At 44.0% G+C, this 13552-nt stretch overlaps 1 protein-coding gene across 1 annotated transcript; it reads right to left on the bottom strand.

Annotated features, from left to right (window-relative positions):
* Positions 1–607: 607 nt before the first annotated feature.
* On the bottom strand, positions 608–11623 carry PPM1K (protein phosphatase, Mg2+/Mn2+ dependent 1K). The gene is made up of 6 exons (XM_009983313.2): positions 11184–11623; positions 10499–10599; positions 2985–3150; positions 2323–2467; positions 1222–1356; positions 608–739 (listed from the first exon to the last, which is right to left on the bottom strand). The coding sequence occupies exons 1-6, from the start codon at positions 11621–11623 to the stop codon at positions 608–610; spliced, it is 1119 nt and encodes a 372-aa protein (XP_009981615.2).
* Positions 11624–13552: the final 1929 nt, after the last annotated feature.

The raw sequence follows: 13552 nt of genomic DNA, 5'->3' as shown, positions 1-13552 counted from the left end.
GCACTGTCTCAGGAAGTTGTTCAGCTGTACCCAATGCCACTGGCATCAGGACCTAAACACTTCTGAAACTTCTCCCTTATTTTTCACCCACTTCTCCTGAAGCACAGAGGAGTTCTGGGTGGCCGCACAGCAGAGGAAGACAACAAAGCCACTTTTTGCCTACCCGAGAACACCGCACATTTGTTCCCCCATGTATTAACGTACGAAGCAGCCAGCATGTGGCTCAGAGACTCGGACCTCAGACAGCTGCCAGGTAACTGGGGCTCCTGGGTAACACCAGTCGGTGTGAAACAATCGTGCAACACCCTCCAGCCTTCGGCGAAAACCCGGAGTCTTGTCTATGTGAGCAAAGCGACGTGCGGAGCTGCTGGGACTACCAACCCAAGGAAATAGCTGCCTCAGTGCTGACTGGAATAAATAAACAGCAAAACGCGATCAGCCATAAGCAACAAGGGGGCATTATGCACTGAGGGAACAGTGGCATCTTCTACAGCACTGGGATCAGAGAGATGGACAAGACACTGAGTCAACCTAGGAACAGATGGATGTGTTCTCCCGTAGCATGCTGCGTCCACAGTACGGCAGGACAAATAGCTGTGGCAGGTCTTCACGCCCACCTCCCACTGGAAGCAAAACTGCGGCTGAAGGAGAAGTGGATCTCACCGCTTTTGTACTTTCCCCAGGCTCCAAATGGCACTATGACAACCGTGCTGTTGTCTTCAGTGCCGTATTGTATCGCCTGAGAGAAGAAACAAATCGTCAGCATCATCACCTTGCCTGGAAAAGGAAACAAATATCTGGTTCCTCATGGACAGCACGCCCTGAGGCTCAAGACTTCCTTGACTCTTCCCAACCCCAACGCTACATTCTGGTATGCTCCAGAGCTTTCCATAGGATGGGCCACCATCCAGAACCCTGGTGAGAAACTGGCCATTTCTGTCCATGCTGGTGACGCACTTGGCACAGGAACAAACTGCAGTTACAGTCCTACACAGTTCAGTGGCTCGTGAGCTAAGCAACTTAATTAAAATGATGCCCAGCAAGGCTGTGGCAAGACCCAGGGTAAGATAAAGGCCTGCTGGTGGGACTAGTCAATGTCTCAACCAACATATTTCAATTCACTTGAAGGTGTGGTTGTACTTGTTGATTTTTTTTAAAACCAAACCAAACAAAAAAAAAACCATAACAAGTGTTGGATGCCAAGAGAAACCCTGTCATTACCTGCTCAGTAACAACGTGGGCAGCTTCAGCAGGATCATGGCACTGGTTAATGAAGTCGCAGATCTCCTGACTGTTCACCATGAAGTTAATGCCGTCTGTAGTAAGGACCAGGAAGCTGTCGTCCGCATGATGCAACTGCAATAAAGGCACACAGTACGGGCAACGATGGCGCGAGTGCTGCAAGGCAAAGTAACTGCCTTCGTTGTTCTTCTTGTCCTTGGGGTGCTGCATGCTCTCCTGCTTTCTGTGCAGGGACTAACTGGAACCCCCAAACCCTCAGCTAGCCAAAGGTTGCCTTTGAATCCTCAAGCACATCCATCAGCCACACAGACTGTGCTACCTGTACTGGAGAAGAGCACCTTAAGGTGCTTCCAGTTCTAGGAAGCAGCTGTCTGAATATACTGAGGCCAAAAGATCAGATCAGGACCATGTGACTATGAGTTCCTTGGGCCCTGGAGGGTGCAATGGGGAGAAGTATCAAACAGAATATGAGCTGAGAGGAGAGCCTTCCTGCAAAAGTGAAGGCAACAGTGCTGAACACCTTCTGGATGGCTAATTTGTTTTCCGGACAGCTACAGAGCTACTGTAGAGGCATGGAACGGCCCTTTCCTCCCCACTTCCTCCCAGGTGTGAAAACCTCTATGTATTCTACTTTTTTCGATGATGGCCCATCCATATGCCACCTAGTTTTCAGTGATGTTTTTTATCAGCATTAACCTCAAATTATTCATTTGACCACCAGCCCCAAACAGAGTAACATCTTTGTATTTCAGTAATGGGTATCACGTGTTATCTTCCTTCCCTCATCCTATACCGTACTGAGATAAATGAGATTCAGAAGTTGATCTGGTGAGATTTAGAAGTTGATATGGTTAAATTTAGTATCAGGGCCAGATTCTTTTCAGTCCTGTTAGTGTTAATCTGAAATGACTTAATTAGAATTGGTCTCTGGTTACTTCACCACAAAGAAAGATGAACGCTTGGCTATCAGGCTTCACATGGGTGCCCACCCATGTGGCGTGGGTACCACCACCTGCATCAAATACCTATGAGCCCCTTAGTCCGAACGTTGCTGTCCCTGTTAACCAGCCCTTCTTTTACCTGAACCCTTTTTGTTTCTGGCTGGGCTATCACACCACTGTTTTTAAGATCCAAATCTCCTATGCTCCGCGTCATTGCAAGTCTACCATTCACATGAGGTTGTCCCACACTGTTCCAGGCAATGAAGCCACCGCACTTCCTAATCCTGTCCGGAGGCACAAAAGAAAAAGTGAATATGAGTTACTGCTTCACACCATTACCCCTGTCTCTACCTGCTATTTCTGTCACTAGCTACAGATGCGGAACGGGGTACGGAGGACCCAAGCTGGGAGACTAAGGGTTGACTTTTGCTGTTTGAAGGGATGTGGCTTGGCAGGCTGAGTCCTGACCTGGGAACCACAGTGCACTTCTTCAGGTCTTGGCTCTAACTTGGCAGCCTTGGACAAGTCTGAACCATGTGGTCATGGCTCCGTACCCAGTCCTAGCTATGCTGATCTTACTGCTGAGATAGTTTACGCTCACGGAGAGCTTTCCACATCCCCGGTCCTCTAAATGGAACCAAATGAATTAACTGAAGCTGTGCCACTTTCTGCCAGCTCAGAGGTGGTCTCGGCACATTTTGTTCAACTCTCTGTTTCTTCCATGCCCAACCCAGCAGCAGAACACAAGTACATCCTGACAAGGCTGTTCCCTGGGAAGCCACGTCATCAGCTGACAGGTACCTTTCCTTCTCCTCCTTTCTTTCTGGAGTATGGTCAATGGTGAGTTTCATGGCCTTTCCCTTTCGGCACAGCAGAGCACGACTGTCTCCCACACTTGCCACAACCAGTTCAATGCCGTCCCGGAGCAGAGCCACTGTTGCAGTGGTCCCAGAGTTCATCAGAGTTGCTACAAACGTCACATCAAAGAGAGAGGTTTTAGCGCTGCCTTGGACCATGGCACCAGTTATAACAGCAACAGTTTCAATTGGTAAAATGCAGATAACCTGTGCTCTACATTGCCAGTTAAGTAACTGCTTTTAAGTTTAAACTAAATCTACATATATAAAAAAATGCAGCAAACATTCATGCATGTAGGACTGAGGGGGGAAGAGAGGAAGTGGACAGGATAAGTATTTCTGTGCAACAACAAGGCTCCATGCAAAGAGGGCAAGTGGAATAAAAGCAGTATAAGGTACAGTGGCTTCCTTTCAGCTTGTAGCAAATAGTTTTCCTGTCCCACTAGCTCACCTCAAGGCTCTCGTCCTTGTCCCTGGGCACAGTGGCTGCACAGGTAGCCATAAAAGCTATAAAGCTGATGGCTCTTCCCTTCCATTACGTGGTGAAGCCAGCAATTGAGTAACAGCCATCGTAGCTTCACGTAGTTCACCAGAAGAGAACCAGGCATTTGCTCCTTTACCCCAGACTGTGAGGTCCTCCCGTTGCTGTCAGAGTCTCCCTCTGCTTCCCCCAGCCTTGCCAAGAGACAAAGGGTGCAGCCAGCAGGCCACTGGCTTTTTTCAGAAAGGGACGCTGCTCCCTTCAGACCCTGTCAACTTGCTGGAGGTCCCAGCGTGAAGGTGCAGCTGGATTCTGCCTTGCCTTGTGCCTGCAAACCACGGGCAGTGGCTCTCCGGGCAAAATGCCCTGGGCACTGGCGGGGTCACTTGATAGGGGTGTATGGTGACTGCCTAGGAGGCAAAACAGAGCCCTTGCTGCTGTCTTCCTTCTCTTACAGGGCAAGGGTGGGAACTGAGCTGACTGTGTTCCAGAGACGTGATGCAAGTAAATTTAAGGGCTTCTCATTTCAATTTTCCCAACACTTTGGGAAAAAAGAAATGCTTGAAAAGGAGAAATGTGAGTCTGCCTGTTTCAGAAAAGATCTGCAGTTTTAGCTGCAGTAAAGGTAATGCCAGAAGAACTGTCCAGCTTTCCTTTTTCATTTGCTTTTGAAAGGAGCAGTCCCATTTTACAGTCAGTATCTTCCCTTCCTGCAAATTATGCAAAGGTGAGAGGTGCCTGAAAAGCAATAACTCCTGCTGACTTGAGCTATTACAGTAAAATAGCCTGTCCAGAACACATTTGCATTCACAGCCTATGCAAGTCACCTTGAAAGGCCCTCTGCAGGTCTCCTGCATTCTGGGATTTTCCAGTTTTTCCGGGTTTCTAAAGCAAGCCAATTCGAGAGGGGTTTCGGGCTCACTTAGGAACGAGAATCCCCAGTTATATTCCTGTTTTCACATGACTAGCAGTTAAAGATCTTTCCACTGCTGTTCCTGCAGAGCTCAGCTACAACTACATGCACTCCCACCTCTGGCCCTGCAGCCCTGCCCCTGGGGAGGTGGGATGGATCTGACACGGGACAGCGTGTTCGAGCAGGAGGAACGCCAGCCAGCCCCAGCTCTGACCAGCTGCCAGCAAACTGCTCACCCGCAGCACAACCCCCTTCGTACTAGGCAAACAGAAACGTGAGTGCTCTGGGATCCTGGTGACCTCTTCCTCTGACGCCACGAGGTCTTGGCACCCCGTAAGTAAAACAGGGTCGGGGGTAAACTGAAGTGCACAAAGCCCTGAAAGATGCATCGAGCCTTGTTGTGCAGCGAAAGCAATGAGTTGATGAATCAAAAAAAAAACTCACAAAAGAGTCTGAACTAAGTTTGTGTCATTACTTAAAACAGGTATTATTACTGCAGTGGGGACAGGATAGCTGTGCGCTCACACAACACGTCAATCGCGAACATTAACCGCGGCGACCCAGGTCAAACCTTGGACTGCGTTACGGCCGCCACGCAGGCTTGGATATTCAAAACTATTTAGATGCTGGTAGCCTCTGACTGTTCAAGTAAGCACTGATATCTTGTTTCTGATTTGAAGCAAGGACTAGTCCAGTGCAGGCTCAACTTTGCTTCACATTACGAATGTAAGATGCTAACGAGTACCAGTGCGATTAGAAATTTTAGTAGAACCAGTAAAATACCTGTTTTAGCCAACAGTTAAAAGAAGTGACATGAAGAACCTACGTAAAACTACCTTTTCAGTTCACAGAAAATACATTTTATTTAGACGTTAAAATCAATGCGGAACTGCCGCTGCTCTCCCATTTCATTCCTTGGTTTTGGAACTATGCTGACAAACGTAAGCAGTTTCTGAAAAAGTTAAGATCCGTAGTCTTTAATTCATAAACAACAGGAAACATTTGGACGTTCAGGTGAATCTGCACCTTTCAAGTGCAAGCCCATAAAGCCAAAAGAGTCACTGTCACAAAATCAAGGGATGGTTCTAAAGAACAAGTCATTGTCCAGAACTGTGATAATGGTCATAGTGACCTGAGCTTTACATATGTTTTTTAGTTAAATAGCACTCCCAGAAAAATAAATGCTGCTCACGGTCCCTTGGCACCAGTTCATGATGTGGGTAGGAGTGCAAGAACATGGACGTAGCTAGACTACACGCATTATGTGATTTCAAGCACAGCTCAAAACCACAGGAATGATGATGGGATAACATTTCTAATGCTTTGCTGCAACTATTGCTAGGTTATTTAATAATATCAAAACACGTTGCATCAGCGTATATATTGGTCTTAACAATTAAAGAGTTTATTCTGTTTTCCTAACAATATCACTATAAAACTAAGATCTTTCAATAGGTTCTTAACACTCACTGGACAACTTTTACTGCAAGTCATCTCAACTAATGTGACAAAGAGGATGTGGGAACCTTCCAGTAGTCCAGGCTAGGAACCGCTGGACTCCTTCACCTGGGGCAAAATTAAGCAGATCTCTCTTTCCACTGAAGCCCAGCATATAGTGTCCAGGGCCTCCAGTTCTAGAGCTGCTGACCAGGTACAGTGTCTGCCACAAATAACACGCACACAGAGGCAAATAGGAAATTCACCCAGGGACTTTGTCAAACAAAATAAACCTGCAACACTGGAGATGGAAGAATAAGGGCTGCAGAACGGTAGTCCCTCTTGGGTTTACCTGCACTGTCTTTTGCAGGTTATGTAGGAACTAATTGAGGCTTACACATGCATCTTTGGCCTTGGTATTTCTGGGGTATTGCCACCATTCTCACCTTCTTGCCAAAACTGTGTGACAAAACCAGTTTAAATTCAGCCAAAATAAAAGCTGGATTTTTTTTTTCCCCTATGGAGGTAAGTAAACCACCCAACAAGTCAACCAAAGAATTGTATAAATGCTTTGAAGAACATCTTCAGTACAGAATATGGCCCAATCTGTTTCATCAAGGTAATTTATTTATTTTATATATATATATATTTATATATAAGACAAAAATGGGGAGTTCAAACCAGTGCCAACTAAAATAGGGCCGCCTTAAAGGCACTGAACAGAAGTATACGAATTGTTCTGACCCATGGGAAAATAAGCAAAATAAACACCCCTTTAATATTGTAATTAGTATTTTCTAACTTGATTAGGTAATAATCAAGGCCCTTGGATAAAAAGGCTGCCTTTGTAATGCTAATGGATTTATGAAATATTTGAGTACAGTTTCTGCAGCTCTCCTTTTTCCTCAGTGTTGCAGGTAACATATTCAAAGAAATAAAAATCATATGTTTGAATGGTAACTTAGAAAAACAAAACCAAACCCCCCCAGTTTTTAAATTTAGTTATTTTTAAATAACTTTCACTGATTGCTCAGCATTAGACTCCAGGAGTGCCTTTCAAACACAGATACATCAGTTAATACCTGGCTATGTTTTAATAAGATGGCTATTCCAGAAGTGAGTGGCCAACGCGGTTAGAGTTGGATGCACTGAACGTGGAGGTCGATGGAAAGACTCCCTGTCATTTCCTCCGAGTAGTGGATGGCAGTGAACAGAAGCAGTACCTTGTAGGACTGCACTTGTCTTATATTTCTCCAGAGAGATGCTCCAATTTCCTCAAGTACACAATTCACTTTCTTATTTCTGTCCTTGCTAAGCAAAGCTATTCAGCCTTTACATTTCAGTTTTTATGGCTGGTCAAAAATATCAGAAAACTGTCCATCTGTGTTAACAGTTTTCCCGTGGATAATGACATATTTGTGGGATGTGAGCTTTCTTTACTGCGTCCTATACCTAAGTTTAGCAGTGATTTAAAAGTGACTGGATATATTTAAATGTGTGGAAGTTAATGAAAATGCATTTTTTGAAGATATACTAAACACTGTGCTTCAGGGCTCAGGTATATCTCTAAGCTGTTAATGATTAGAAAGGATTTAGGTGGAGGACAGATTGTCCCAGATCTGCCTACAGCAAGTTTCTTACGCTTTTGTGTGAAACAACAGGTACAGATCACTGTCAGAGGGGATACTGGAGCAGTCTCCGTTGGGCCAGTACAGCACTCCAACAGCACTAGTGAACTGCACACCAGACACAGTAGCAGTACTTGGAACACATACATATAGCTTTTGGTTTTTTTAATTGAAAGCTCACAGAAACCATTATGCTACGTATTTTCCATCTATAATTTCAAATATCCTGTAATTATAAAGTGAGCTACAAAGGGCCATGCCCTTGAAGGCATAGCTAGGTGCTCTGACAAGGCGCATCTCTAGTCCTGCTAGATTTGTGCCATTAGATGAGGTTTTTACCCTTAAATAGCACTAGAAACAATGCATCAAACAAAATCCATGCAATTTTGCCTACAGGGATTTTTCCCAGGACCTATGTTCCTTCAAACACCCAGGCACACACTTTCAAAGTTTGTCATTAAAGACCTGGACATCCTGAACACGCACTGTTTTGGTTTTTTTTTCAGAAAGTAGTGAATCCTGGCAGGGCCATTTACAGGAACAAGACTAAGGTATTATTTTCCACTTCATCAGCTATGGCCAGGTTTCAAAAGTAGGTCAGTCTTGGGGAGCATCCAGTGTATCCCAGATGCCCAGTGTTACACAGCCAGCCACCATTTTCAATAGTCTTGACTGTCACATCTAGAATAGCCACAATTAATCAGAAATTTTGCTGGCAAACGGAATCAGTTTGGAGACAGGCTTCTAACAAGAGTACATGCCAAGCATTGAAATTTTATGCAACTTTCAAAACAGCAGCAACAAAAATATCCACACCAAGCAGTCAACATAGTAATAAATTATTTTAACAACAGATACGCAAAAAGTTTAATTTGTTCAGAAATCCACACTTGTCTTTGCACCCTGTTACTCCATTCTTTGCCTTATAGCTTGGTTTTCAGCTGGGCAACCAGTTAAGAGCACTGGGCACTTTTAGATCCCACTGGCTCTTGCAAGAGCTTGCAGGTGCTCATCCTACCCGAGAAACCCTTGCCAGAGTGTGGCCTCTGTGGATGACAACACATTTGTCCCCTATTTTGCTTGGCCTCCAGCATTTTTAATGAAGAGGGTTGTCCACTATCTTGGTTAACCATTAATGTAAATTTGTTGGCATTTGCATTATATTTCAGTAAGCACCACCAGTTAGTTAAAATGGTATGAAAAAAAAATCTTATAAGCAGTTTCAAAACGATCAGCTTGCTGCACCACTTGTATGTCAAATATTGCTGTTATCCAGTTCCGTTAAGTCCTGTACAAAACGCTATAATCAGAAACTGGTTTCAGAATAACAGAATAATATACCAAGTGCAGTTCCCAATCCTTCTCCTCAAGGAGCTGCTCTCACACTTAACAGAGGTCACCTCAACGAGCCAAACCAAGAGCTGTCCTACTAACAAAGGAGAGGGACAAATGTAACAGATCTTCATGTTAGTGAAAATGAAAGGTCCTGATCACATAAACCTGTATTCAGATGCTTTCTTGGATTTAAGGAGGCTCTTGGATAAAAAGCACATCTGCTCTGCTGATGTGTGTCTCATGAGCTCAGTTAAAACTCACTACGTAGGTCGAAAGTGACTCTGGACTTTTTTACATCATTACTTTTAAAGGATTTCAATATTAAAAAAATAGAATAGAATGGGGAAATGAGCTCTGTAGATTTAAATCCCCTTTAATCCCCCTTTTTTAAGGGCTGCAGTTCAGGACTCATGACTTCTTTTCCTTGATAACCCTGATACCTTAGCTTGTACCAGGAAAGAGAAAAGGTGTGTATCCCTCACAGTGCTGCAACAGTCAGGCTACCCTGCCAGGATATATTTGAGTCTACCTAGGTTCACCTAGCAGTTGAAATGCAGGAAGCCACTCCATTACTTGATTGTATTCACTCATTGCCTTAAGAAAGGTAGTTTGGGAACACAGTATCGCTCCAGTCCCTAGACAGCTTATTGGTTCAAGTCTTTCTTGGAGAGAAACTTTTACAGTTTCTGTTCTTCTGAAACAGCCTCAGTCATTTTGCCAGCACCTGCACCACCACTGGGACGGGCTTTTTGTTTGAGTTTTGTTGTGAGGTGGGTTGTTGTTTTTTATTTGGTTGGTTTGTGGGGTTTTTTTTTAAGACTGGCTAAACTGACTCTTAAAATTATATTTCATGACTGAGGAAACTCCTGTGACAGAACTGGGATGGGGACCTCTGTTTCCCTTCCTAAGTTACTCTCTATAAGCTCCAGTTGCTGGAACTGGAACTTCAGATGTACTTAGTCTCTAGACATACATACAAGAACTTGATTAACAGCCAGGACTAAGGAGTCTGAAAGGGCTGGTGCCAGCTTTACCACAGCCAACCTTGTTTTCCTCTTCACTGCTCTTTTCCCTTTCACACTCAGCTACTCCTGTGATTCTGTTTGTGCAGAAGCAATATCAATTGTATTTATTTTGGCTTACATTCCTTCTCAGGTGCAGCAGCCAAGTTAGAAAGGGGAACTTTTGATGACACTGTTATTTTTAACCCACAGGAATAACAGCTTTAAAAAAAAGAAAAAACAAAACCAAAAACAACAACAACAAACAACCAACAACCCAAACATGAAAAATAACAAACTAAACCGCCTCTCCAGGTTTCTCACACAGTAAAGTTATGCTCTTTGCAAATCTAAATCACTCTTTGCTAACTTGACAAAGCGCTTTCCTTGACAGAACCACGTTAAGAAAAATTCATTGGTGACTATGCTAACATTCAGATTAATAAACACCCCCAGTCAATTTGATTTAGACTTTTATAGCTTTTTTATTTTCAGGAGGTAAAGCATAATTGTTTCATTTGCAGTAAGTGATCAGAGCAAAATCCTATGTTAAGTAAAACTGTTTTCAAGCATTTTTTCTGGACATTTTACTACGAAACTACTGAGCAAATAAGAAAAATCTTATTCTCCACACCCAGACGAGTAGAATATTTTTTTACCTACCATCAGCAGACAGATGAGCATGCCTCTCATACTCTTTGTTTATTTCTAGAAAAGCTTTGTTCAAAACATTTTCCAAGTTCTCCTCCTGAGCAAGAAATTCTCTGGAAACAAACAAGCAAACAAAAAAATTAAACTTCTTTCCAAGAAATACACATCTTGATCAGTCTCTTCCACAGCTCTATCTCCTCCCTGCATGCGTTGAATAATCCTAGATTTCAGTGAAAGGTAATATGATTTTACTAATGACTTGCAACTGGAAGCATAATCCTGTCATTTTGCAAATGGACAAAATTCCTCTTCCAACACCCAGGGATGTGACACAGAGATACAGGAGAGTGTAAGCAGGCCGTAGGTCAGCGATCACAGCGACCCCATCTGAAAACAGTCAGCTCACACTCTCTCTGTGTTCCCAGTCCTCTCCTGGAAGGTGGGTGCAATCCTATTTTCCTCTCTTGTCTTTGCGGGCTTGCTCAGTGGGGCAGGCACCATACAGAATGCGTAGTTCATAGCATGTCCGTAGTAACAGACTGCTCCGGTGCGGTGTTCCTGCTGTCCCGTCGGGCTAGGTGGCTATATAACCTAGGAGGATCAGCGATAATGTATGATCCACTAGTTCCCTTTCACTCCTAAGGACAGAATCTCTACTGTAATTCACGTGACACGCATTGACTCGATGTACACTTACTTAATATATTTTTCCATGTACTTATCACAGAAGTCTGCTGCTGCTGCCCCTCCGTGTCCGTCGTATACTGCAAAGTACAGGATATCCTCCGTCAGCTGAGCATAATCAAACCGGTCTTCATTTTCCTTACGCTTCCCGATGTGGCTAGTGCAGCCCACGTTGGTCAGGCTGACTTTTGGAATCGGCTTCCCGTACTTTATGCTTGGTGGGAGGAGAATAGGTTCGTCAATGCGATTGTCCCAGATACCAAAGGTGTCCCATGTGGTAGGTCGCCCGCTCCCATCTGGATCGAAGCGGGAAGCGCGGCGCTCGGAGGTGGAGCTGTAGCATGCGGCTGTCAGACGCTTCTCGTCTTGCAAGAGTCGGGACGTCAGCACAGCTCTCCTTCTTACTTGATACCCTCCGTGTCGTACCAAATGAATTAAAGTAGCTGTTGACATCACTTGTCTTCACAGAGATTTGTAGGAATAAAAGATCAGGAGTAAAAGATATGGAGCTGCTGGAATGTCTTCGAGAACAAAGAGAAAACTGACCAGGAACAAGAAGTACAGGAAAGGAAATTTTCAGTTACATCATTCGGGAAACAATGTCACCCTCAGAGCCCGCTAATCCTGCATAGCACAGCACTGCTCAGAAGACAGTACGGAGGAATCTGCGTGACTCACGGAGAAACAATCCCACACAGACCAGCCCACATCTAACGGGGAGTACTGCAGACAGACCAAGGCAAGGCATTTCGGCTGGCCACTTGCATAATGATATCCTGAATTTTCAAAGGTCCAAGAAGTTGTGATGGAGCAAACGAGAGGGATAATGACTTTGCTCCATGTCAGCTAAAATACAAAGATGTGAAAACATGAGGTGAGGCTGTGAAAATGAGTTTATCATAGATGCTCTTCAAACAGTTGCTGAAACATCCGCACTGTGGCTCCTGGGTGGGGAGGGAAGGCAGGAGAAATATATTTGCTTAGATTTTAAAGAGTTGTTTAATCTGTACTGATATTCTGTTCTGTCACATTTATTGAGGACTTGAACAATACTTTTTGACGCAGGCTTGTGAAACGCATTGTGATTTTCTTAGGCTACCTAAGAGTGACCGCTAACTAATTGTGTGGACACACACAATTGCACACACAAACTTCACCCCAAAAAACCCCCATGCAGCTCTTTGCTGTTTTGTCTGGCCTGAAGTTCTCTACCACTTAACCCTGAAATGGGCTCCCTTGGCTAACAGGGATCTACTGCCTTCTCATATCTCTTTCCCAGCCCAGGTAAATTAAACACACCACTTGGCTCAGCACACTAATGCTGATTCATCTAGCATGATGAAAAATGTAGAAAGATTGGGTTATTTAACCTTTTGTAGTGTAACACCCAACTCGACGAAAGTCCAACAGGCTGGGATGCAGTCTGTAGTAAGCCCACGTTGTTGCATCAGAGTAATTTGAACTGGACCATCAGATCACTGTAACTAACCACACTAAGTTTTAAGTGAGGGATTTCTAACTAAATTACTTGAAGTGTGCTGAGAGCAAAATTATGAGCGAAAGGTATAACATGCCATAATAAAGGAACTAAAAATATGCAGGCTCATGGTGAATGCCAAAAAAAAAAAAAAAAAAAAAGATGATGGCAGGGTGGTCTGACATAATTGAGCGGCAAAGAGCAGCACAGGTACCCCAGAGAGGCTGTAATTCTGGGCTGCAGCATCTTGCTGTTTTACTTTCCCCATGCCAATCACAATTGCATCTGTAGATCTGCAATATTTGCCAAAACTACCTTTTTAAATCACTGGACAAAATCTGGATGCTTGGAAAAACACAAAGTCACAGGTTGCTTTAGTCAAAAATGGCTGTGAGCTGAGCTTTCTGGAGACCCCACTAAACTTGTTGTCCACAGCTCAAAGCATGTTGGTTTGGGGGTTTTGGTTTACCTTTCATGCAATTCTTAGACAAGGAAAGGTTTCTTTACTTAGCGTTTAGAGAGTAACTGATAAAGGCCCAATGTGCTGGGAATACCTGTTGTTGCATCAGACGAATGTGGGCTGGGTCACCAGGTGAGTGGAACCGACCACCTGGAATTTTAAGATGTTCCGTTTTATTGCAAAGTGACGGCAACACCACATCCTTATTTCAGTATACTTTCAGGTATTTAAAAACAGATTTACTTTCCTGAGTTGCTTTTTCTTCTCCGTTACCCTTGACTCCTAACAACAGTGTGTTAACCTCCTCCTGCGAAACACAGCACGACCAAATTGAAAGCCTGCCAATTAACGAAACCTCCACTTGATTTCACTTCTGTCAGCTTGAAAGGAGAACATGAAGTGTTAGCTATATTTAGGTTTGCCAGTATCCATAGCACGAATCAGA

This window comes from Tauraco erythrolophus, chromosome 5, assembly GCF_009769465.1.
Source record: "Tauraco erythrolophus isolate bTauEry1 chromosome 5, bTauEry1.pri, whole genome shotgun sequence".
In the NCBI taxonomy this organism is placed as follows: Eukaryota; Metazoa; Chordata; class Aves; order Musophagiformes; family Musophagidae; genus Tauraco; species Tauraco erythrolophus.
The sequence above is the reverse complement of the archived record's forward strand: the minus strand, read 5'-3'. Positions and strand labels throughout refer to the sequence as shown.